Consider the following 26084-nt stretch of genomic DNA (forward strand, 5'->3'; position numbering starts at 1 on the left):
CCATCCCCCCAAAAAAGAAGACCCAAGGATGGCAAATGGGCACGTGAAAAGATGTTCAATATTATCCGTCATTTGGGAAATGCAAACTAAAGCCATATAGGGTATCCCTAAACAGACCTATTAGGTTTTTATTTTATTTATTATTTTTTTCTAAATTAAAAAGAGTGACCATATCAAGTGTTAGCAGGAATGTGGAGCAGCGGGAGCTCTGCACCGCTGGCCGGAACGCCAAATGGTGCCGCTACTGTGGAGAACAGTCTGGCAGCTTCTTAAGAAGTTAAACATGCACTCACCATACAGTCCAGCCAACCCACCCCTAGGTATTTACCCGCCAAAAAAAGAAATCTTATGTCCATACATAGGACCCGGGTATGAATGCCCATAGCTGTTTTGTTTGTAATGGCCCAACAGTGAAGATAGCTGAAAAGTCCATCAGCAGGTGAACGAATAAACAAATTGTGGTGTGGTCACACAATTGGATACTAACCGCGGATGAGATTGGGAGGGGGGGAGATCAACTGCCAATATACACAGTAACTTGGATGAATCTCAAAATCATTATGCTGAGCGAAGAAGCCAAGCCAAACAAAAGTGCATACTGTATGGCTCCATTTATAGAAAGCTGTAGAAGATGCAAACCTAGAGTGACCAAACAGTCAGTGGTCATGTGGGGGGAAAGGGAGGAGCAGGGAGGGATGGGAGAAAGGAACCTCACAAGGGTCCAAGGAAACTTTGTAGGTAGGCTCTACTGATCATGGTGGTAGTCTCACGAGTATATACACATGTCTAGCATTATCAAATTGTACACTTTAAATATGTGCAGTTTATCATGTCATTTCGTACTGTATTTCTATGTACTCAATAAAAGATTGAAAAAAAACAGTTGCATCTCAGTTGCTTAGGAATTTGTTTTCTTATATATACTCTTAGTAAGCCAAATAAGTTGACCTACTGGATGCATTAAAAATGATGATTGAAATGTTGGTGACTCACCTAATAAACTCATTTAAGTTTATTAAGTTGGTACCATCGTTACTGAACTGCTTCATAGGAAACCCTCTGGTCCCCTGTGTCTCTTATGACCGTTTTTTTGTCGAAGACTGCTATTAACATTAAGAACAATTGCCTTTCTATTTGTTACAGCAGAAAGAAGCACATCACGTTTACCTAAAAGCTGATACTAATAAACAACTGACATTCATGAGTTGTAGGAAATCACTGGGACAGCCAGCTCATCTCCTGGCTGTACCAGGTTGTAAATGTATTGTTTACAAAAAGAATATAGCACTGTGTAAAACATTTATGACAACTCTTAAGCTTAGTAAATTACAAAAAAAAAATTAACATCTTAAGGATATGGATTGAAATTACAGTTTGTAATTCTTAGATATTTGTGCTTATTTAATTATGAGAGTGATCAGTGAACCCAGTAATTAATCCGAAGTTGCTTATATTTTCAGTGAAATAGATTAGATTATAATAGTGATCAAGAGTAAAATAACTGTGTCTCATACCATGTTCTATAGAAATTTATTGAAAACAAGCTGACAGTACATCCACTAGATAATTGGTGACAATGATGAATTTTCTACCCACCCATCCCACACACTCACAAAAATACTTTCTATATAAGACTGCATTTTGGCCCATCCTGTGGAAATGATACTGATTGTATTCAGTGAATTATTGAGCAGGAAAGATTATGGACAACTTGGCTAATATGGCATCTTCTCACTGGGATGTTTTTAATTGTATGCAATTTTCTCAAGCATTTGAAAGGAGCTATAGTTACTGCCTCCCAGCTATAGGGACCTTGCAAAATAGAGACCCACAGGAGATTGTATACATTGGACAATTCAGCCAAAAACAGAGGCTTATGGCTCTTGCAAATCTATATGGGGAGAGCAATAATGACTTAAATCCACCTTCTTTTCCATAGCTAAACCTATAAAGCCTTCTATTAGAGTACATTTTAATCACAGAATTATTTTAAGAGCGAGGCTATTTATAGATATTAAGGCTTATTTGGCTCCAATGGATTTCAATTAGAATTTTGTCCTTTTTTTTTTTTTCCTGTTACATCAATGTTTATTAAACAAAGAGACCAGGATGGCTAGTTCTCTGCTGTATCAGACATGGGGCAATCAACTCGTTTTAGCCCTATGTAAGTATGTGATTCAGAAGGACTACTTTATTTTTTTAATAAAACAAATTTTTTTAATGTTTATTTCTTTTTGAGAGAGAGAGAGAGACAGAATGTGAGAAAGGGAGACGCAGAGAGAGAAGGAGACACAGAATCCAAAGCAGGCTCCAGGCTCTGAGCTGTCAGCACAGAGCCTGATGTGAGGCTCGAACTAATGAACCATGAGATCATGACCTAAGCTGAAGCTGGACGCTTAATCAACTGAGCCACCCAAGCGCCCCTATTTTTCTTCAATTTTTTTTAACGTTTACTTATTTTTGAGAGAGAGACAGACAGACAGAGTGTGGGTAAGGAAGGGGCAGAGAGAGACGGAGACACAGAACCGGAAGCAGGCTCCAGGCTCTGAGCTGTCAGCACAGAGCCCGACATGGGGCTTGAACCCGCGAACCATGAGATCATGACCTGAGCCAAAGTCAGATGCTCAACCAACTGAACCACCCAGAAGCCCTGGGAATATTTCTTTTAAAAAATTGTACGTGTATGGGGCACCTGAGCATCCAACTCTTGACTTCGGCTCAGGTCATGATCTCGCATGTGTGAGTTCAAGCCCAGCATTGGACTCTGTGCTGAGAGCTCAGAGCCTTGGGATTCTCTCTTTTCCTCTCTGGCCTTCCCCCACCTGCTCTCTGTTTCTTTCTCAAAATAAAAATAAACTTTAAAAAGTTGTACATGGAGTACAAGCACATCACCAAACCTCAATATTCTAATCTAGGAATGGAAAAAAAAACACTCCTTCACCCTAACTTCCTTATCTGTGTCTCTCACTGTTCCCGTCATGTCAGATTCTGAGTGAGTTGTACTGATTAATCTAAAAGGTTAAGGGATACGTGATTGGTTTCAATATAGTCTCAGATTTTGGACTCTAGACTAGAGGTAAAACATGAAAAGCTGAAGAGTGAATGATTCTCATAGGCTTATCACAGGTCTTGACATACTTTAACATTTTACAATTGCAGTGACAAGTTGGGTCAAATTATGTCCATTTGGGGTCATGTAGTATGGTACAGTGAAAAAAAAAACCCAGCAGACAGACCTGGCCTAAAAACTCAGTTCTCCCCCTCACTGGCTTTGTGACCTCAGACGGGTTACTTGACGTTTCTGAGCCTTACTTAGTTTGCTCAACAGTAAAATACGATGACTGATCCCTATTGCACAGGGCTGTCATCATGATGAAGTCAGCTGCCATATGGAAGCTGCTGCCTCTGTGCTTGGCATACAGTGTAGGGGGGTGATGGTGGTGATCCGTATTCAAGTGGTTACAAATTTTGGTTGTGAGGCAGCAGTGGGTGGCCTCAAGTTACAATAGAAACAAGACACAGTCTCTGTCTTCAGAGAGTTTTCAGTCAAATGCCATTTGTCAAGCAATTGTTCCCAGTAAAATAGTTGATGTGGAAACAAACGGACTCTTGGTTGCATCTCTCACATAAAGACACGAGCAGGGCCCTCGAGAGTCCTGGTGTGTGTTCAAGAATTACCCTTCCAAGAGGCAACTAGTATTTGCTGATGGCGTGCTATGGGACAGGTGCCGTGATAGATATTTACAAACACTATCTCATTTCTCCCTGTGATAACCCTATGGAATCGGTGTTGTTATTCATGTCTTATAGATGGCCAACATCACTTCACTAACTGACAGACTTAGGTTCAAGCCCACGTCAGCCTGCCTTCAAGTTGTCCACCACCTTTGACTGTCACACTCCCACTCTTGTAGCATTGGACAGTTTGTGACTGGAAATGAAAAACACTCTTGAATTAAGCCTCTATCCTACAATACTGGGATGGCTGTCTCAAAGGAGAGTTCTGAGGAAGGAGAAGGGAATTTTATTTTATTTTATTTTTTATTTTTTAAAATTTACATCCAAATTAGTTAGCATATAGTGAAACGATGATTTCAGGAGTAGATTCCTTAAGCCCCTTCCCCATTTAGCCCATCCCTCCTCCCACAACCCCTCCAGTAACCCTCAGTTTGTTCTTCATATTTATGAGTCTCTTCTGTTTTGTCTCCCTCCCTGTTTTTGTATTATTTTCGTTTCCCTTATGTTCATCTGTTTTGTCTCTTAAAGTCCTCATATGAGTGAAGTCATATGATTTTTGTCTTTCTCTAATTTCACTTAGCATAATACCCTCCCGTTCCATCCACATAGTCGCAAATGGCAAGATTTCATTCTTTTTGATTGCCGAGTAATACTCCATTGTATATATACACATCTTCTTTATCCATTCATCCATTGATGGACATTTGGGCTCTTTCCATACTTTGGCTATTGTTGATAGTGCTGCTATAAACATGGGGGTGCATGTGTCCTTTTGAAATAGCACACCTGTATCTCGTGGATAAATGCCTAGTAGTGCCCCTGCTGGGTCGTAGGGCAGTTCTATTTTTAGTTTTTTGAGGAACCTCCATACTGTTTTCCAGAGTGGCTGCACCAGCTTGCATTCCCAAGGAGGAGGGAATTTTTACAGGGCTTTAGCAGCAGAGGTCAGCCAACAACTGGTCAAAAATTTGTCTCACAGATTACCAGCCATTGGCCTCTTGCAGTGATTTGGATTTAACAAGATGCATGGAGGAAGTTAGGGGCTAAAGTCATGAGAGGGAAGAGGTGAGGAGGTACAGCTCCTAGGGTCAAGGACAGACAAGGCCATGAGGGCCACAGCAGAGCATTTTTGGTCCTTCAGGATCATGTACACCAACAACTTGGTCTCTTCTTAATCCATCTGCAAAGGTTCAGAAGTAAGGATCTTTGCCTGTGCATCTACCCACTGTTACATGGCAGAATGCGTCTGGAAAGATCAATTCTTTGCCTTAGGATGTGTGATGTTACCACCAGTGTGATGTTTGCAGTTGTAATGCTTAATGAAAAAAGTCCTGACCTGGAAGCAAGAAAACAGGGACAACTGCTTAACCTGCTTGAGCCTGTTCCCTTCACGTGGCCAGGATGAGATGATGCAAACACAGCTTGGGTGAAGTAAAAACACTCACTAAATATTAAGTACGGTACTAATGTTATTAGGATTATTTGGGCTAAGATTTCTGTAGTAGGGAGATGGTGAACTGCCTCATGTATTTCATCAGAAGAGGAGAAAGCTTGACAGTCCAGCCAATGCAGAAAGAGGCAGAAGCTGACTCGGGAAAAAAACCAAAAACTCTCAGTAGAGCCAGTGACGTTAGATCCCTGTTGGGAAGGGTCTGGTGGCAGCTCATTTCTCTTCTGACTTCTTGATGAAACAGAAGAAGTGGGGGTGTTAAATGAAAACAATAACCCCCGTAAAGACCTGGGAGATGGGTTCCTTTGTTTTGAACTGCTGTCAAAACAGAACTGGTGTTCTGTGCCTTCCTGCAGCGGCATCATAGAGGATTCCAGAGCCTCCTTGTGTCTGAGTTCACATTCTGTCCATTTTAAATTCTCACGTCAGATGACTAAAGGCTTACCAACAGTATCAAAAGTTTGGGTACAGGGGCGCCTGGCTGGCTCAGTCAGTGGAGCATGTGACTCCCGATCTCGGGGGTGGTGAGTTCGAGCCCCAGGTAGGGTCCAGAGATTACTTTAAAAAAGAAAAAAAAAAGCTTGTGTATATTGGGATCTAGTCTTTGTATATTAACCACGGACAAGGGCATGTGAAAGCTACATATAGTATAGTCGCTGTCCTGAGCTATCTTGAAGCTGGACTCATTGTACCTCAGAGAACTAGCTTTCCTGTGAAACTTTTGTATTCTTAGGGAGCGTGAATTTAGCTGCGGGCCATCGTGTCTCCCAGGGTCCTTAGATCAAACAAGAATCTGGATGGAGGATTGCAGACCTCGTGGGGCGTGTGTAGGAGAGTCTGTGTGAGAGACCTTGTCATCTAGCCTTACTGGTCACACAGATTATTCAGCTGAATCAAGTTCAATACTACTGCCTAGGCTCTATACCAAGAATTTAAAAATAAAGTGGAAGTAAACTACAGTACCTTTGTTTTCACTGAATGTCAAGCAGGTGCTAGCAGCAAAGTGCCGAGAAGTTATTCTAGATGCATAGAACGCTGCAGTGATGTGTGACGTTGCTTTGGGGTGTAATTCACTGCACTAAAACATTCCTGACCTACAAATGAAGACCTGCTATGTTTATTAAACCTTCTGTTGCACTTAATTTGAACCAAATCTAACCAAAATAAAAGTGACTATGTCTGGGTTTTAATTAGTTTTTCAGTCATGGCCTTTGGTTACAAGGACTTTGGACTACATGGTAGCTTTCGTCCCTGATGAGAAATTAGGATCACATCATTAAATTTCATTTCATTTTTAGTTTTTAAACACATTGCTTCTAAGTCCGCTTTAGTCTTGTTTAACTCCCAAGTAAGGTTTTGATTTTTCACATTGAATGATTAAATTTCTAATAATTAGACAAACTTGGTTTTGATTTTTCCAAATCCATTATTATAAAAGTTTGGTCTTTGTGTAGCTGCAAAAGTATGATCAGTTCTTTATTAAACAAATGTAAATTTTCCACTGGGTGGACTGTCTTCAAAAAGGTTCCAACAGGGGCGCCTGGGTGGCGCAGTCGGTTAAGCGTCCGACTTCAGCCAGGTCACGATCTCGCGGTCCGTGAGTTCGAGCCCCGCGTCAGGCTCTGGGCTGATAGCTCAGAGCCTGGAGCCTGTTTCCGATTCTGTGTCTCCCACTCTCTCTCTGTCCCTCCCCCGTTCATGCTCTGTCTCTCTCTGTCCCAAAAATAAAATAAAAACGTTAAAAAAAAAATTAAAAAAAAAAAAAAAAAGGTTCCAACAATGGGATGATTTTCCATGCAAATCACATTTTTTCCTGAATTGTTTTCTGTCATCATGTAGTTGTAATCGGGGGAGGTCCTATTCATGTTGTAATAGTCCAAACGGAGCACAGAAAGGAAAGCACATTTTTTTAATTAAAATATGACAAGCCTTGTAATTATGGATCAAGTTTATATCCCTGGGATCCACTATTACTCTTAATTTAAAACAAGTATTAACTCTAAAAAAGTAGTAGATTAATTTGTTATATTCTGTGCTGTATGTTTCATCTCAAAAGTGTGATTTCATCACTAATAAATAAAAGTGTGTCCATCTCCACAAATATGTCTGAATTTCCTAAGTATTGCATTTCATACCAGCCATCCAAGCTTACCAAGTACTGTCGTTTTCTTCAAGGCAAAAATCTTGCAAGATTCTTAGAGAATGAAGATGTAATTCACTAATTCACAAATTGCTGTCATTGTTGTCCTCTGATGTGAACTTTGTCTTGTATTACCTGTGAATAGAGTCTCACCAAAGTTTGTCTCAGGGGTCTTACATTTTATGTCAAAGAAAAAACAAAACCCAACTGAGATTTTTTCCAGAAAATACTTCCACGAGATGTGGTGTTTCCCATTCCTAATGATCCACTTATAGTTGAATATAATAAAGCAGAGGTTCATTTTAATGTCAATAGCTATACATCTGAAAACACTTTTGTCCTATCAGGTTTTGCTATGTCTCTGGCTGATCCAGCAGAAACAAGTATAGATGAGCACCTCGCCTGTGTGGCCTTAGGACCCAGGAGGAGGTCTGCAGAGTGCACGGGAACCCAGGACGCAGGTGACTGTTCAAGAGGCAGCCCCAGTCACGCTTCTGATAGGAGTGTGGATTACAGCAGATCTCAGTGTTCCTGCAGAAGTTTCAGTTCTCCCTGTGATTATTCAGAAGACTTTCTCTCTGAATGTTCTGAAACAGCTCGTAATAGAAATTATTTAGAGAAGACTATGATAAGAGAAAAAAAGAACGAGAAGAAAACGTATAATGTCTCTAAAGTCTCCCAACCTAAAGGTAAGAAGCAAAATTTCCCAAGCAAGACCAAACTTCTGTTCCCAGTGACATTATTATTTAATGCACTAGTATTTGAAGTCGTCCCTATTCAGTTTTATTGTTGTCCCCTATTTCAAATGTGTGTTTATAAATGAACTTGTATGGAAGGAAATAGAGAAATTGGGAATGATTACAAGATGGCAGGAAGTTAGGCTGAAAACAAAAAACCTAGCCCTCTTGTACAACTTACCCTGCTGGAGCCTACTAGTGAGGTTAGTTCCGTTTTTAGTTAACAGGTGGCCTTGTTACAGAGTACCACGACACTTGGACTTTGCTGGCCTCTTGCCTCGCATCCCAGCTGAAGAATCAAGGTTTGAATTGCCAATGAACTGTAAATACCTGAGTCAGCACCCCAAGAGGATGGTCTACAAGTCCGGTGAGGCAAAGATCATCTTTTGAGACAGAGGTGGTTCAAAAGGCTGTTAACAAGGTCATTCATTCCCTTGTGGACTGTAAGAGTACCGACACCAGTTCCTAACTGTCCAAATGGAAGTAGCCTTGTGATGTCCTTGACCTCACTCCCTGCCTCCCTGCCCAGACTGTGAATACCTCCTCCCATTTTAGGCAATCCTGGGCTTATAAATATTCCTAATATGGAAATGGCTGAAACTTTCTTCGGCTGTGGCCATCAGAACTGCCATCAGTGAACAGCTGGAAACTACGTCAATACTATGTGGACAGCATGTCTGCTGTCAGGTGTACCCCGTGTCTCCCCCCCGCCAGCCCCCTGTGACCAGGTGTGCCTAGGACTCCCTCTGCTACCTCAGAGTCATCTAGAACCTTCAGGTCCCCTTCTTCCCAGCTATAGGGTAGGGATTCTTCATCTTAGTCGCATATCTCTGGGCTGCATGAAAATCTTTGCATTTTTTGTGTCTATTTGCATTTGTGAACTCTTCTAGGGAGAAGGACCCATGAGCTTCCACCAGATTCTCAAAAGGCTAAAAGCTCCTTTTCTAGAGAGGTAGGAGTCTTATGCTCACGGTCAAGGCCGAGGGTAGAAGATAAAAAGCCTAGTTCCTTCTGTCACATGGGACTCTGTCAAAAGAAGTCTGTTTGTGGCATTTGGAAGAGATTATCACAACAGAAACTACATCGTGGTTAGGCTCCATCGTGGTTATGATCCCCTATCCACGTCTGAATTTACAAAACTCTGAAAAACAAACAGTTTTTATATCTTTGGTACCTAAACTGATTCAGCAACAAAAACCAGATCTGAACTAACATAAGACTGATTTTTATTTCAGTTAGTGTGAATAGCCACATATTTCACAAAAATATTCTTTGATTAAAGTATGCTATTCCCAGCCCTACTGGAAATTCTATGGGAAATACTGTATATGCACCAAAATAATAATAATAATAATTCAGAAACAGTCTGGCTCCAAGGTTTTATGACAGGGATCATAGATCTATACACTATACTTTGTATTGATTCTACACTTCCGTGGGGCTGTATGAAAGGCTGTTAGCATTTATAAAACTATTTCTACACGAACTGCACTTTGAGTTCTAAGTGCCTGACAATTTAACTTTTAAAAATTGTTTCCTCATTTATTTATTCCACAAGTATTTATTGAGTTCTTTATGCGAAACACCTGGTCATAAATTGGGAGCAGCCAAAATTAATTTTGTCACTTCATTAAGAGTAGTTTAATCATTGGGCTAAATCTGCCTCACTACATGAAATGAGATAGAAATGATAAATTTGGTCATTCTTACCAGGCAGGGGTTAGTATAATGAGATGCAAAATCATTAAGGACTAAACTCTGTTTCCGTTTTCCATAACCTTGATTAGTATACAAGTATGCATAATGTCTATAGAATAAATTTATTCTATGTCACTCAAATACAAGTGGTATGTTTATCTTCTGAAGCAAGTAAATCTGGTCCATCCTCCCCCAAGCACCGGCTAGGGTAGGCAAACAATTCAGTCTCAGATGTGTTTGGGGGAAGGAGGGAGTTTGGGTGGCTTTACACAGACCGGACACTTGGGGAAGGGCTTCTGGTCCTTCATTTGCATCACAAACATTCCTTGTCCAAGCACATGGGGTCACCTCCTGTTTTCAAAGTACACATGCCCTGTATGTACATCTCAACCTGGGACCTTGGCAGGTGTGCCCATGGCCACAGGGATTAGTCCCCAAGCACCCATTCATGCTGCCTCTGTCCTCCCGTCACTTGAGCACAGCATATGTCAGGGACATAAGCCCCCACAGCCCACGGAACCCACCACCCTCATCCTTCTAGTCTCAGGGAGAGCCCTCTCTCCTCCGGGAAACACCTCACCCAGGAGTAATGAGACATTGTAAGTTGGGAGTCAAGTTTCGGTCATGCTGGACGTGGTGTAGAACATGACAGTCCCCACCCCACCCCACCCCCTGTTTTAATCCAGCCTGATGCACCAGGGTCTGGGCCTTTCCCAGCCAGTGCCCAGCCTCAGAGGTTGACCTCTGCTTTCCAATTTTCAATGTGCTCAAAAACCTATTCCAAAATACTCAAACGTTCAACCACAGCCTTTACTGAATCATTCCCAGTGGGAAAATAAAGACCTGTGGGGACACAGTTGTAAAGACCGCCCATCGATTACTGATGTGATACGGATACTGTAATCGTTGCCACATCTATGTGTTCTGTCACAGTCACAATTGAGATGCCTTGTCCCCAGGAAGCACCTTCCATTTCTGTTGGCTCGTGATTTCCATCACAGGCAGAATCACCTTTTCCACCACCTACACCAAACATATTAAGCCGTGTCTCAGGTGATGTGTCCACATGTGGGCAACAGCTTAAGGCTAGGACTCCAGTGACACTGGCCACTAGATGCTTTCTCTCTCCAGGATGAGGACCATATATTTTTTTAGATTCTAGAATCCAGTTTCAGTCTCTCTCATAATACAGATATACTAGGGGCTCCTGGGTGGCTCAGTTGATTAAGCATCTGACTCTTGATTTCAGCTCAAGTCATGACCTCACGGTTCATGAGATCGAGCCCTGAGTCAGGCTCCATGCTGGAAGGGTGGAGCCTGCTTGGGATTCTCTCTCTCTTCTCTCTTTGCCCCTCCCCTGCTCATGCAGTCTCTCTCTCTCTCTCTCTCTCAATATAAATCAATAAACTAGGGGCACCTGGGTGGCTTGGTCGGTTAAGCGTCCGACTTCGGCTCAGGTCATGATCTCATGGTCCGTGAGTTCGAGCCCCGCATCGGGCTCTGTGCTGACAGCTCAGAGCCTGGAGCCTGTTTCAGATTCTGTGTCTCCCTCTCTCTAACCCTCCCCCGTTCATGCTCTGTCTCTGTCTCAAAAAAAAAAAAAAAAAAAAAAGTTAAAAAAAAATAAAAAATAAAATAAATAAACTAAAAAAAGAATATAGATATACTAACGTGCACACGCACATACACAGTATGCACATAAACACATGTAAATGTCATGCAAATGCACATACATATGGGGCAGTAGCACAGGCACACAGACATGGGTTCCATTTCACCACTGACTAGCTGTGTGCCCATCAAGCAGGGATGTCGGGACGCATCAGTTTGTTCATCTTTAAAATGGGATAATAATGCAGTGACGTTACACATACATTTGACACAACTCAGTTATATAAGCTTGATGTGACATTGTTTAGATACATTTTGTTTGAAATAGACTTCTGAATACAAGCCAACTAACTACTTCGTTTAGAGCCCAAAGTAACAGGAAAACTTAGCTATGTTGGATTTACTGAGAAATGGAATATCCGTACACACAGTCTAAGCAGTTCAATGGCTTTCTAAGGCTCTTTTTGAATATAGGAGATCTTCATATATAACACTGGGCTCTCATGTTACACTCGAATTGCCTCATAACATATTATTGGAAGGATTATATCAGATAATCTACATATAGCATTTAGTTCAATGCTTACCATGTGGTAAGCCCTTAGTAAATGTTATCTGTTATTGTGGTTTTTAATAGAACTTTAATAATAGAAATAAGTACAGGTTTTACAGTCAAAGAAAGCCTGGTTTTCCATCCATTCTATGCCACTTTGTGGTTCTGTGACCTTAGACAAATGAGTCATAATCCCTAGCTGTAAAAAAGACGACTACTGACCTGAAATGAGGTATCTATATATGAAGTCCCTACCTGAAGCACGTCTATATTACATGTTCGTTCACCTTGTATGTGTGCGGGGTGCAGGTGGGGGTAACACATATGCGCATATCTGCATATCTCTATCTATATGACGAGTAACAAACTGGATTATCTGCTCACGCAGGCCAGAAGGAAATCTCAGTTGAAAAAAAGCACAACTGGAATGCGCCACTTTTAAATGCTCAGAACAATGTGATTGCCCAAAGAAGAGATGCTATGACTCATCGCATCCTCTCAGCAAGGCTCCAGAAGATTAAAGAGCTCAAAAACGAACTATGTGATATACGTCGTAAATTGGAAGCCACGGTCATAGAAAACCAATTTTTGAAACATCTTCAGCTTAGGCACTTGAAAGCAATAGGGAAATATGAGAATTCACAAAATAATCTACCTCAAATTATGGTAAAACATCAGAATGAAGTCAAAAACTTAAGGCAGCTACTTAGGAAATCCCAGGAAAAGGAAAGAAGCGCATCCAGGAAACTTCGAGAAACCGACAGTGAGCTGCTGAAGACTAAAGACTCCTTGCAGGAGCTGCAGAGGCTTTCTGAAGACAAAAATCTTGCAGAGAGGGAAGAACTCACTCAAAAATTGTCTGTTCTCACAACGAAAACAGAGGCAAACAACAAAAAAATACAGGTCCGTATTTCAGAGGCCTAGAAATTGTAATGTCCCGAGAACGATATGCAGAGTACACGTGCATCACACTTGCCCCTGTGCAGTGAAGCATTCCCAGCTGCTTTGCTCACAGGCCACACCAGTGATGGCATCCAGTGCCGGTGGGGGGGGAGGGGGGGGGGTGGCTCGCAGGGAGAGATGTCCCTTCTGTTGTGGCCAGGCTCGTTCGTCTGGAAATGACCATTCTGTAAGTGTGTTCATGTGCTGGAAAGGTGTTGGGTTGGGTTGGGTGAAACCTCTTAGAAGCCAACCTTCTTCTCCTCAAATCTGTTTATTAAAGACCCGCTTCCCTAAAAGCCTGTCCCCCGCATCTCTCCAGCCCCTCTCCTTGCACTCCCCCTGGTCAGCTGTCTAGCCACTACCGCAGAGACATTGTTGGTAGGCTGGAAACAGAAGTGTTTCCCGGAGAATGCTCCTGGGAACAGAGCGGGGGGGAAAGGAATTAAAATCATCTAATGAATGGGCTGATTTTCTAGAACAGCACGTGGGTGTCAAAGTCTTGGAGACTGCTCTATGAGGGATGATCTGGGGAAACATCCTGATTATACTGAGAATTTTTTGTGTGTTAGTTCTTGGTCTCTACGGACATAAACATAAATAAAACTAGGTTACTGTTTAATTCCTTATTATTTAAATGATGGTGAGAGGCAAGTATTTTTTACAAACTTGAAATAATAAGAAAATATCAAGTTCATTTCATCCACTTCCTTATTATTTATTTCTTCTTTGGTAAAAATCCTCTCTTTTCAAGGAGAACTTCCTCCTATGAAGTGGATATGTGAACTACAGAAAATGACGAGCAGCCGCATTTTCAGTCACATAATGTAGAAAAGTCCGATTATTTGACCTCCTATGTTAATAGCAGACCCATGTTAGCTCACATCTGTCAAGTAAATGTAGTTGTATCTCACCTACCTATTTTTTATGTATACATGTGAATTCATGTTTTTTGTAGCTGTAACCAAAACCAAAAAGAATTCAAGAACGCTTTTCTTATCAGAAGCACTTGGTTGTGTGAGAAATTTGGTTGGTTGTAGGGCATTTGCTGGGGGAGAAAATGTTGACGAGCCAAACAAAACATGTCGGTATTTTTCTTTAGTGTTAATACTTTGGGGACTGGGATTTTTACTGATTATTTCATCCTTTCAGCTTACCATATTGCCCGCTTTTCTTTAATGACAGAGTATTAATATTAATATGGGGGGAAATGCACTTAATGGGAAAAAAGAAAAAAGGAAAGAAAAGGCCTTTTGCTCAAGCCTCTGTCAAAAGTCCAGATCAAAGAGTTCTGCAAAAAAACTTCTGAGAAGGTGCCCGCGCACCAGTGAGCCCTGGGCACGGATGGCCTGCAGCTGCCCAACCTCTCCTGGTCTGAGAATTCCTTTATCCCTGGGGAGGGAATCCCTGGCAGGGAATTCCTTTATTCCGGGGGGAAGGGGCGGGGCTGTGACCCCTGCGGGAGCTTCCGGGACCAGGCATCCGAGACTCACGCATGCGCGGCTGCCCTGCTGCTGGCCCGCCCCCCCAGCGGAAGAGGCTGGCCAGGGCCCGGTGCGCACCTGCCGCGTTAGCAGGTCTTGGAGTTGGCACAGCCGCCTGGATTGAGTTTTAGAGCATGGCGTTGGTTATATTTATTAATTTTCAGGAAGTGTTCAAAGGTTATGTTTTTAGTCAAAATCGGGGGTGTGAAAATCATTGGGTTCCAAACATATTTATTCTCTAGAGTTGGAATATGTGGGTTTTTCGGCTTTTGTATTTGTGCGTGTGGTTATGTTCAGCTCTAACATATGTCCCCTGCACCAGCCGTGCGCTAAAGTTGTATTAAGTTAAAACTGTGCACTTCTCGTAAATGCAATTAGTTCCATTACAGTTGAACTTTGTTAACAATACTACATTGGTTACAGAAGAGTTAAAATATATACTGTTTTCAGAGCTTGGAAAAACAGTTGAGGCTGAACAATAGAGTCTTTAATCGACAGTTGGCCACTGAGAACCGGAAGACGTTAGCAGCCCAGGCAGCTACAAAGACTCTGCAAATGGAAATAAAACGCCTTCAACAAAAACTTAAGGTACTTCTTTAAAGCAAAATGTAACAAAATTTGTTCAGTTCTGCTTCCCAAAATATCAGAGCTATTCTTTAAATTATTTAACTTTGGGAATCTTTCTCAAATTAACTTTTTCCCTAGACCATTGGAACAGATAGAGGATCTGAAATTACGAGGGTGGGTTCACAGCCTGGTGAGCGTGTGCTGTCACTAGAAGTTAAAGCTCTACACTCTCCATTAACAAAACTTCCTGTTTCCACCCCCACTTCATCCCATGAATTAATATTACTGTATTTCGTTACCATCTTAATGGAAGCCAAACTAAGTTTTCAAATTTGGAAATTAACTTACATCATTAAAATATTTAGAGTCATTTTAATGGCCCACAAATTCACTTTAAGGTGTACTTGAATCAGGGCGCCTTGGCTGGCTCAGTTGGTTAAGTGCCCAACTCTTGATTTTGGCTCAGGTCACGATCATATGGTTGTGAGATCAAGCCCAGTGTCAGGCTCCATGTTTAGCAGGCTCCATGCTAAGCACGGACCCTGCTTGGGATTCTCTCTCTCTTACCCTCTCTCTCTGCCCCTCCCCTGCTCACACTATCTCAAAATAAAAAGAAACATTAAAATAATAAATAAAATCTACTTGGAAATGCTTGCAAAACTGTCTTTTAAAGTGTGCTTTAGGGGCACGTGGGTGGCTCAGTCGGTTAAGTGGCCGACTTCAGCTCAGGTCGTGATCTCACCATTTGTGAGTTCAAGTCTGTGTCAGGCTCTGTGCTGACAGCTCGGAGCCTGGAGCCTGCTTCGGATTCTGTGTCTCCCTCTCTCTCTGCCCCTCCCTTGCTCACCCTCTGTCTCTCTCTCAAAAATAAAGAAACATTTTATTTAAAATGTTTTTAACATTTATTTATTATTGAGAGAGAGAGAGAGAGACAGAGCATGAGCATGGGAGAGGCAGAGAGGAGGAGACACAGAATCCGAAGCAGGCTCCAGGCTCCGAGCTGTCAGTACAGAGCCTGACACGGGGCTCGAACCCACAAACTGTGAGATTGTGACCTGAGCCAAAGTCAGCCGCTTAACCGACTGAGCCACACAGGTGCCCCAATAAATAAACGCTATAAAAAATTTTTAAATGTGCTTTAAAGATAAGAATTAAAAATATTTATTTTTTCAGACTTTTGCTATCTTTCTGCCTTCAAGATTTCTAAAATGGCCAACAAGTTGGAAAAAACTAGATAAACACTTAAGAAATACAGCTCTTTCAAGCCTCAACTAGCAAATCTTAAGTTTGATTCTTTAAGACAAGAATCTTTAACTTTTTTCTGACAAGTAGAGAATTCAGATTTCCCAGGAGCCTGGAGAGCACTCAGAGGCAGGGAAAGGATATTAGGAGAGAAAGCGTTTGGGGGGGGGGGGGGGGGGGGGGAGTTGGATGTAAATTTTCCCTTTGCAAAGCAGGAAGAGAGTTCTGTTTCTTTCTTCCCTAGAGTCTCAGGTAACTTTAGAGAGAAAAGTATGCCAGAAAATGGGTGTGGCCATAGCAACTAGGTTAGAAATCTAACAGAAGAGTCTTCAAGAACCACTGGTCAAGGCAAACACACCCACATATATGGAGACACTATCAAAGAATTTTAAAATAAAGTTTGTGCTTTTGTATGCAATGATATGCATATAAATACTATGCAATCATTAAAAAACAATTTTGAAAGGGGAAATGCTATTTTAATATTTAATGAAATACTTAATGAAAAAGAAGATGCAAAATTCTATATGCAGTAAGATCCAAATTTATTTACAAAAAAAAAAAAAAAAAAAAGTAAATATACCTCTATACATTTCTGTGCATCTGTAGAAAGGAATGGGGACTCTTTACATTATAATATGGTAATCTCTAGGATATATGGATAAGTGAAAAAAGGAAGACAGAGGAAACAGGAGGAATTTAAAAACAGGAGGAATAAAGGAGCACCTGGGTGGCTCAGTCAGTTAAGCATCTGGCTCAGGTCATGATCTTGCAGTTCCTGAGTTCGAGCCCCGTGTTGGGCTCTATGCTGATAGCTCAGAGCCTGGAGCCTGCTTTGGATTCTGTGTCTCCCTCTCTCTGCCCCTCTCTCTGCTCCTCCCCTGCTCGTGCTCTGTCTCTCTCAAAATTAAAGAAACATTTAAAAAATATAAAAAACATATGACTTCACTCATATGAGGACTTTAAGAGACAAAACAGATGAACATAAGGGAAGGGAAACAAAAATAATATAAAAACACGGAGGGGGACAAAACAAAATATGGAGAACAAACAGGGTTGCTGGAGGGGTTGTGGGAGGGGGGATGGGCTAAATGGGTAAGGGACATTAAGGAATCTACTGAAATCATTGCTTCACTATATACTAATTTGGATGTAAATTTTAAAAAGTAAAAAAATAAAGCTAAATTAAAAAACAGAAGGAATACAAATATATCCACATTTTTATTTATGTTTTTAAAAGAAAAGGAATAGTGGGGTAACAACGGAAGAAGGGAGATAACAGATCAGAAGGGGTGATTGTAGAACCTAGATTTCCTTGAATATCTTTTTTTTTTTTTAACATTTATTTTTGAGAGAGAGAGAGAGCAAAGGAAGGGCAGAGAGAGAGGGAGACAGAGGATCCAACGTGGGCTCTGCCCTTTCAGCACAGAGCCCGATGCAGGGCTTGAACTCACAAACTGTGAAATCATGAACTGAGCCAAAGTCAGATGCTTAACTGACTGAGCCACCCAGGTGCCTCTCCTTGAATATCTTTTTGGTAGATTTGATTTTAGAACCATATCAAATTGTGGAATCACCAAATGGCTTGCATAATTATGAAGCAGAATGAAATGCAAAAGGAAAAATGGAAAAGCATTCCCTAAAAATCAAAAATCAAATGAAAACAACCCACTGTAAATTCCAGTGGCAGCGAAATTGTCAGAGACACCATTCCAAGAGACTTAAAACATGTTAATTTCACCGCATGTGCCTAGTGAAATACATTCTTGATTATAGTGTGGGCATGGTTATTTTGAAGCTGTTGTGTTTATCCTATGGGATGAAACACATGATGAATTATGTTGGTGTCATTGAGAACTAGGATTTGGGGATGGAAGAAAGAAAATACAGAAGTAAGATGAGGTCAATAAAAATCCTGTAGTCCTGGGGGACCACCTGGGGGGCTCAGTTGGTTAAGCATCTGACTCCTGATTTCGGCTTGGGTCACAATTTCACGGTTTGTGGATTTAAGCCCAATGTTGGGCTCTGCACTGACAATGCGAAGCCTGCTTGGGATTTGTGTCTCCCTCTCTCCCTGCCCCTCCACTGCTCAATCTCTCTCCCAAAATAAATAAATAAACATTTTTTAAAAATCCTATAGTCTTGTTTGTGAACTGAAGTGAAAGTATGCATTTATGATATAATTTATCTGTAAAAATAAATAGGGGTGCCTGGGTAGCTCAGCTGATGAAGCGTCCAACTTCGGCTCAGGTCATGATCTCATGGTTTGTAGGTTCGAGCCCCATGTCGGGCTCTGTGATGACAGCTCAGAGCCTGGAGCCTGCTTTGTTGGGATTCTGTGTCTCCCTCCCTCTGCCCCTCCCCCACTCATGCTCTGTCTCTGTCTCTGTCTCAAAAATAAATGTTTTTTTTTTTTTAATTTAAAAATAAATACAATGGGGCGCCTGGCTGGCTCAGTTTTTGGTAGAGCGTGTGACTCTTGATTTCAGGGTTGTAAGTTTGAGTCCCATGGTGGGTGTAGAGATTACTTAAAAATAAAATCTAGGGGCGCCTGGGTGGCGCAGTCGGTTGGGCGTCCGACTTCAGCCAGGTCACGATCTCGCAGTCCGTGAGTTCGAGCCCCGCGTCAGGCTCTGGGCTGATGGCTCGGAGCCTGGAGCCTGTTTCCGATTCTGTGTCTCCCTCTCTCTCTGCCCCTCCCCCATTCATGCTCTGTCTCTCTCTGTCCCAAAAATAAATAAACGTTGAAAAAAAAAAATTAAAAAAAAAAAAAATTAAATCTAAAAAAGAAAGAAGGCCCTCCCCAGAACTAAATCTGCCAGCCTGCCAGCACCTTGATCTTGGCCTTCCCAGCCTCCAGAACTAAAAATAAATATATATATTCTAATGTGACCAGCCCATTAACATTGAATAGCCCTAGTGCCCAGATTATGGTCTTCAAATTCCATACCACACTAAAAAGAACCAAGGCACCTTAAAAAAAAAATCTCAGGTCTGGAACATGAAATATACTGCATGAGCCTGGGACATACTGTCCTACAAAAGCAAGGAAACTACAGAGAACTAATCGTATAATATCAGGAGCCATCTAAGATTGGTTCTTATTGGCCAAAGGTGGGGTAATCTGAGGATCAGTGAAGTAACTCCGTGGGTTGAATTTCATCAAATATATAGACATACAAATGTCCATAATGATACTTTAAAAAACAAAACAAAACACCTCAGTGATTAGTCACCTTTAGAGAATACTAAGATACCAGCACACTATTTCGAAGACTGGTAAATAAAGGCAGAGAAAACAATTCTTTCTACCTTTCCTATTCTCAGAGTGACCAAATAGTTTGTGAGGAGGGAAGAGCCTCCTTATAAGAGCATTCCAATTACTGAAAAAGGAAGGAGAGGATTAGAGTACCACTGTTCTGGAAGTGCCAGTGAGTTAGCGGATCCAAGTTGTCGGTGGCTCGTAGCATGACAAGAGAAGCCATCAGACACTATGTACTTGCTAACTGACGTACACACCACCACCTACAGTGGGTTCTTGCCCAAAAAATCATACCCAGGTGTGATCCAATATTTGTTTCTAAGATTATTTTTCTTAAGTCATCTCTACGCCCAGCACGGGGCTGGAACTCACAACCCCGAGGTCAAGAGTTGCACACTCTACCAACTGAGCCAGCCAGGCACCCGGTGGTCAAACATTTAGATCGAAAAGAAATATAGGGGCAGCGGAACACGGTAATACCTCAGGGATGCAGTCAGCAACATCAGGCCATCTGAAACTCTACAGCACAAACAACCCAGTTTCTACAGCAAACAAATAGCGAATCAAAGCAAAAGAGAGGGAGGAATTTATAGAGTAAAAGAGATTATGAGAAACCCTCAACAACTAAAAAAAACAACCCAGTTCAAAAATGGGCAAAGGACTTAAGCATTTCTCCAAAGAAGAACTACAAATGGCCAATAAGCATGTGAAAAGATGCTCAACTGAATGCTGGGAAAATGCAAATCAAAACTGTGAGGAAATACCACCTCACAGTCATTAGGATGGCTACTATAAAATAACAAGAAAGAAAGAAAGAAAGAAAGAAAGAAAGAAAGAAAGAAAGAAAGAAAGAAAGAAAGAGAAAGAAAAGAAGAAAAAGAAAAGAAGGAAGGAAGAAAAGTATTGAGAAGAATGTGGAAAAATTGGAACCCTTGGGCACCATTGGTGGGAATGTAAAATGGTACAGCCACTATAGAAAACAGTATGGAGGTTCCTCAAAAAATGAAAAATGTGTATGATCCCACAATTCCACTAGGTCTATACCCAAGAGAATGGAAAGCAGGGTCTTGAAGAGATATTCATCCCCCCACGTTCACAGCAGCATTATTTACAATCGCTAAAATGTGGAAGCTACCCGAGTGACCGTCAACAGAGGAGTGGCTAAATATAATGTGTGTGTATATATACACACACACACGAAGTATTATTCAGCTTTAAAAAGGAAGGAAATTCTGACACCTGCTACAACATGGATGAACCTCCAGAACATTATGCTAAATGAAATAAGCCAGTCACAAAAAGATGAATCCTGTATTATTCTAGTTTATAGTCAAAATCATAATGACAGAGTGTAGTGGTGGTTGCCAGGAGCTGGGAGAAGGAAAATGGGAGTCAGTGTTTCATGGGGATAGAGTTTCAGTTTAAATAAAAGTTCCGGGGAGATAAAAAAAAAAAAAAAAAAAAAAAGTTCTGGAGGTGATCAGTGGGTATGGTTGCATGACAGTGTACTTAATGCCAATGACCTGGGCACTTAAAACGATTAAAATGGTGAATTTTATGTTCTGTGCATTTTACCACAATAAAAAAAAAAAATAGAAAACCCACTGGACTGTACAATTTGAAAGGGAAAATTATATGGTACCTGAATAATATCAAGAAAGCTGTATACAAACAAGGTTTTTTAAAGACTAAGAGACCTATTAATCTCAATGTTTTGGACCTTGTTTGGATTCTGATTCAAGCAAACTTAAAAAAAAAAAGATTATAGGACAGGGGCTCCTGGGTGGCTCAGTTGGTTGAGCGTCCAATTTCAGCTCAGGTCATGATCTCCTGGTTTGTGAAGTTGAGACCTGCATGGAGCTTCCTGCTGTCAGCACGGAGCCCTCTCTGCTCTGTTCCCCTCTCTCTTTGCCCCTCCCCCACTCACACTCTCTCTCTCTCTCTCTCTCTCTCTCTCTCAAAAATAAATAAACACTTTATGGGGCGCCTGAGTGGCTCAGTCGGTTGGGCATCTGACTTCGGCTCAGGTCATGATCTCAGAGTGCGTGAGTTTGAGCCCGTCGTCGGGCTCTGTGCCTATGGCTCAGAGCCTGGAGCCTGCTTTGGATTCCATCTCTCTCTTACCCTCCCCTGCTGGTGCTCTGTCTCTCTCTCTCAAAAATAAATAAACATTAAAAAAATAATAAATAAATAGATAAATATTTAAAAATTATTAGACAGTTGGAAAAATGTGAAACAAACGATGTTTATATTAAGGGATTATTATTTTTTTTTTTTGGTAGGTGAAATGTTCATACTGTGGTTAGGTTTTAAAAGGGATGCCATTGTCTCCTATAAATACATAGTGAAATACTTACAGATTAAATTTATGCTGTCTAGGATTTGCCTCAAAATAATTCATAGCTGGGGAACAGGATCAGAGGGCGGTGTGTAGAGAGAGACAAACAGGGTAGGAGTTGTTCATTAGTGAAGCTGGTTCACTGGTTCATGGAGATTCACTGTACTATTTTCTCTACGTTTGTGTATGTTTGACATTTTTTATAATAAAATCCTTTCAAAGGGAAAAATAAGAAAAGTTACATATTTTATGCCCTAAAGAGTTGAACCAGGTCAAGAAGACAAGCTAAATACACACTTTTCATCTCTTCCTGCCACAACCCCATGGAAATGACACACAACATATTTTAAAGCAATAACCCATAACTCCAGAAAGGATACCATGATCGTACCAGAACTTCCAAAGAATTTCTGGAAGATAAAAAGATCAAAAACAATGTTTCGGATTGATCGAGAAACCAGACACCAATAATCACAACCTAAATAACAGTGCAAAACAATTGCTGGTGACTTAACAGGAACAGGGAGAGAAACCCCAAGCTCAGAATCAATACAAGTGGACAGCAGGAGCGGAGCCTTGGGGCAGCTGTCTTCACATTTGGCTGAAACCATGGTCCTCAAACGTGGCCACACGTTGATCATCTGGGGAGCTTTGAACACTCCACTGCCCCAGCCACACCCGTATCCGTGAAATCAGAATCTCCCGGTGTGGGTGCCTTACACCACATTCACCAGCAGATAGACAGGGACTCTGGTTTGGCCTGAGAGAAGGACCTTGTTCGCTCTGGCCTCAATCGTTGGTGATGACAGACTCTCTGTAACTTCCCTCCCGTCAGAACCCCACAGAAGTGATCAGTGAAGGACAGAAAGTGGACCCACAGAAGCAAGAGCTGGGGAAAGTCACCAGCCAACAGTAGAGATTTGGGGACATTTGTTGAAGACAGAAAACAGGTGGAAGCATCTCTATGGGTGTCACAGAGCAGAAGAAGCCACAGCATGAGGTGCTTGGAGAAGCATTTGCCCCGGGGAACACAGGAGCAAGAGACACTTGAGCACAGGGGACTGGGTCATCAATCTCACCTGACTGCCCTCTCAACAGGACTCACAGCATCAGAGTCCAGCATTTTCCATCAGGCAAAAAGGCTGTGAATGAAAGACTTGAGAAGAAATGGGGCTGGGACAGCTGGGGTAAATGCCAGTATCCCAGGTAATGCCCTTCCAAGGGGAAATTCTGGAATATGGGAGGCACTTAGTCAAATGACTCCCCTCAGAGTGAAACCTGGCAGTCGGCAAGTCCCACTGATTTACCCAGAGCCAGCCTTTCCGTTCAGGAAAGAAGCCTAACTACGGAAATGAATATCCACACAAAACAGTAGGTTAATAAAATAATCCAGCCTCCAGCATCGTGAAGAAAGAACAAGAATGACAAGCAGACCAGCCCACCCTGTAGGCTTAGTTTAATATGCAGAAGAGACGATACTGTGTGCCCATAAAATAAGAATGTTACGAAAATGGGAAAAAAATCAGAAAACAGTAAGTGAAAATTTAAAAAGATAATTCCATCATACAAAATTCAGTAAAAGAGCTGGCAGATAAGGAAAATCTAGGGATATTGAGGAAATCTCCCCAAAACAGAGCCAGAAGACAGACGAAAAACACATGAAGGAAAAGAAGATGCTGAGGGAGTGTGCTATACAAAAGAATTTAAAACAATCCACTGGATCATTTCCCATAATGCAAATCATTCAACCCATGGCCTATCACCTATAATTTCTTCCTCATTCAGGATATACTCCTACCCCCTTACAGTCCTGTTTCAGCAGGAAAAATAAGATAGACTTTTATACTTCATGGTCATCCTGGGTACTGACCCAAGGAATAAAGGGATGGAACCTTTAAGGATGTGTTAGTAACCTGACTGTTCCAATCACTATGGCTGCATAAGATATTACTCCACAACTTAGTGGCTTAAGAAATGACAATACTAGGGCGCCTGGGTGGCTTAGTTGGTGAAGCGTCCGACTTTGGCTCAGGTCATGATCTTGCGGTTTATGAGTTCAAGCCCTGTGTTGGGCTCTGTGCTGACAGCTCAGAGTCTGGAGCCTGCTTCCGATTCTGTGTCTCCCTCTCTCTCTGCCCCTTCCCTGTTCATGCTCTGTTAAACGTTAAAAAATTAAAAAAAAAAAAAAAAAAAAAAAAGAAATGACAATACTGGGGGGCACCTGGGTGGCTCAGTCAGTTAAGCATCTAACTCTTAATCTCAGCTCAGGTGTTGATCTTGGGGTGCTGGCTTCAAGCCCCACACTGGGTTCTGTGCTAGGCATGAAGCCTACTTCAAAAAAGGAAGAAGAAAAAAAAGAAATGACAATATTAATTTTGCTCACAAATCCACAATCTGGCAGGGCTTGCCAGGGTTAACCCATCTCCGCCACTCTCGACATCAACTAAGGTGGTTCAAAGGCTGGGGCTGGAGTGCCCTAAAGTCTCGCACGTATGTCTGCAGTTGGAGTCAACCAACAGCTGAGACGGCAACTGGGGTGTTGGCCAGAACCGCCCACATGTGGCCTCCCCATGTGGTGTGGGCTTCCTCACAACATGGCAGCCAGGTTCCAAGGAGCAGAGTGGGGAGATACAGACAGAAAGAGAACCAGTCACACAGCATCTCTTCCACCCCATTCCCTTTGTCAAGGCGGTACCATGGGAGCAGCAATAGATTCTGCCTCTTCATGGGGAGTCACAAGTTTCTGGAAGAGCATATGGGACCGGAAAGACTGCTGAAGCAATTCTGAGAAAATGCAATCTGCCACATTAACATAAATCACTAGCACCTGAGCTCGGGAAGACATGGTCCCAAAGATCAGAGTTTCTGTTTTGGTACTCTGAAACTCATTTTCGAAGCCATCCAACACCAATTCTAGACACTGCTCTCTTTCCAGAAAATGGGCCAAAGTAAAGGGATAAATATCAGTCCTCCACGGCTCCCAAATGAGGTGCTGCAACTCTACCCAGCATCCAGGCTACAAGCTCACCCCTGCCAAAGTGGCACTGTCTACGTAGACATTGTTTTCTGTCTTTTGGAAGCCATCTGCCCTGCTCTTTTAACATGGTTCCCCACCATGACCCAACCTCCACAGAACTCTGACCTGATAACCTTGGAGCTGGTGAGTCCTCTTTCCTATGAATATTCCACAAACATGCCATGAGCATTCCTACATGTGGATTTTTCTTATTGTGTGTTTTTTTTTAATGTTTATTTATTGCACACCAGCAGAAGGGCAGACAGAGAGAATTCCAAGCAGGTTCCACACTGTCAGCGCAGAGCCCTGTTGGGGCTCGAACTCATGAACCGCGAGATCATGACCTGAACCAAAATCAAGAGTCGGACGCTTAACCGACTGAGCCACCCAGGCGCCCCAGTATTTTTTCTCTTGATTAACTGACTGACCTCAACTACACAAGTATTCTGGATTGTGTTCTGAACCTGTTGTCTTTGATCTTGGACCCAGGTCTGTGGACAGCATCCAGACTTGAACCTTTGTTCCAGGCCTGAGGGAGGATTGTCCTTCCCTTTTGCCCCCAGCCAGCCCTGCACCTGTCACCCGTCAGCCAGCATTTCTTATCTGCCTTCTTCCTGCTCTCTGCTGCTGATGCACATGCTAGCCCCTCCAAGGAACCAGCCTGAATCAAAATAAGTAACTGGATTTTCCAGACGATCAACGCTTGCCCCTCTAAACATCAAAATCTTTCTTGTCTTAACCAGTGGGGGGTAAAAAAAAAAAAACTTTCTAAGATGTTCTACACTATATTCTTCTTAAACATAATATCCAGGAGTGCCTGGGTGGCTCAGTCGGTTGAGTGTCCGACTTCGGCTCAGGTCATGATCTCACAGTTCGTGAGTTCAAGCCCGTGTCGGGCTCTGTGCTGACAGCTCAGAGCCTGGAGCCTGTTTCAGATTCTGTGTCTCCCTCTCTCTCTGACCCTCCCCATTCATGCTCTGTCTCTCTCTCTCTCTGTCAAAAATAAATAAACATTTTAAAAAATTAAAAAAAACATAATATCCAGAATAAACTTGGCCACCGTCAGGTAATAAACTGTCACCATTACCGTTCTTTCTTGCTAAGTGAGGTGTTATTACAAGAAAAGAAAGAAAAAGAGAAATATACTGATATTTTTGCTCCTAGAAACTTAAATTCTAGAAAAGGCTAATATTCTCATATTGTATCCATTTATGTACCTCTGATAATAAATTAATTTTTAAATTTTTTTAATGTTTATTTATTTTTGAGAGGGAGAGAGAGACAGAGTGCGAGCAGGGGAGGAGCAGAG

At 41.9% G+C, this 26084-nt stretch overlaps 2 protein-coding genes across 9 annotated transcripts in view; one reads left to right on the forward strand and one right to left on the reverse strand.

Annotated features, from left to right (window-relative positions):
- Nucleotides 1–26084, forward strand: part of LCA5L (lebercilin LCA5 like) — a 50265-nt gene that overhangs the window by 13120 nt on the left and 11061 nt on the right. For 5 of the 7 annotated variants that reach the window (XR_006718201.1, XM_045501344.1, XM_045501343.1 and 2 more), the window contains exons 3-6: nucleotides 7676–8017; nucleotides 8286–8432; nucleotides 12316–12830; nucleotides 14801–14938. Coding sequence is in view for 6 of the 7 variants with exons in the window: in XM_045501344.1 (XP_045357300.1) it covers nucleotides 7684–8017; nucleotides 8286–8432; nucleotides 12316–12830; nucleotides 14801–14938 (1134 nt within the window). In the remaining variant the exon portion in view is untranslated. Of the gene's footprint in view, nucleotides 1–7675; nucleotides 8018–8285; nucleotides 8433–12315; nucleotides 12831–14800; nucleotides 14939–26084 lie in introns of those variants that run through there. The other 2 variants (XM_045501346.1, XM_045501345.1) reach the window with 2 other exon arrangements.
- LOC123610567 (guided entry of tail-anchored proteins factor 1) overlaps nucleotides 1–26084 on the reverse strand; it is a 62472-nt gene that overhangs the window by 4669 nt on the left and 31719 nt on the right. The window lies entirely within an intron of this gene.

The sequence above is a fragment of the Leopardus geoffroyi genome, chromosome C2 (assembly GCF_018350155.1).
Source record: "Leopardus geoffroyi isolate Oge1 chromosome C2, O.geoffroyi_Oge1_pat1.0, whole genome shotgun sequence".
In the NCBI taxonomy this organism is placed as follows: domain Eukaryota; kingdom Metazoa; phylum Chordata; class Mammalia; order Carnivora; family Felidae; genus Leopardus; species Leopardus geoffroyi.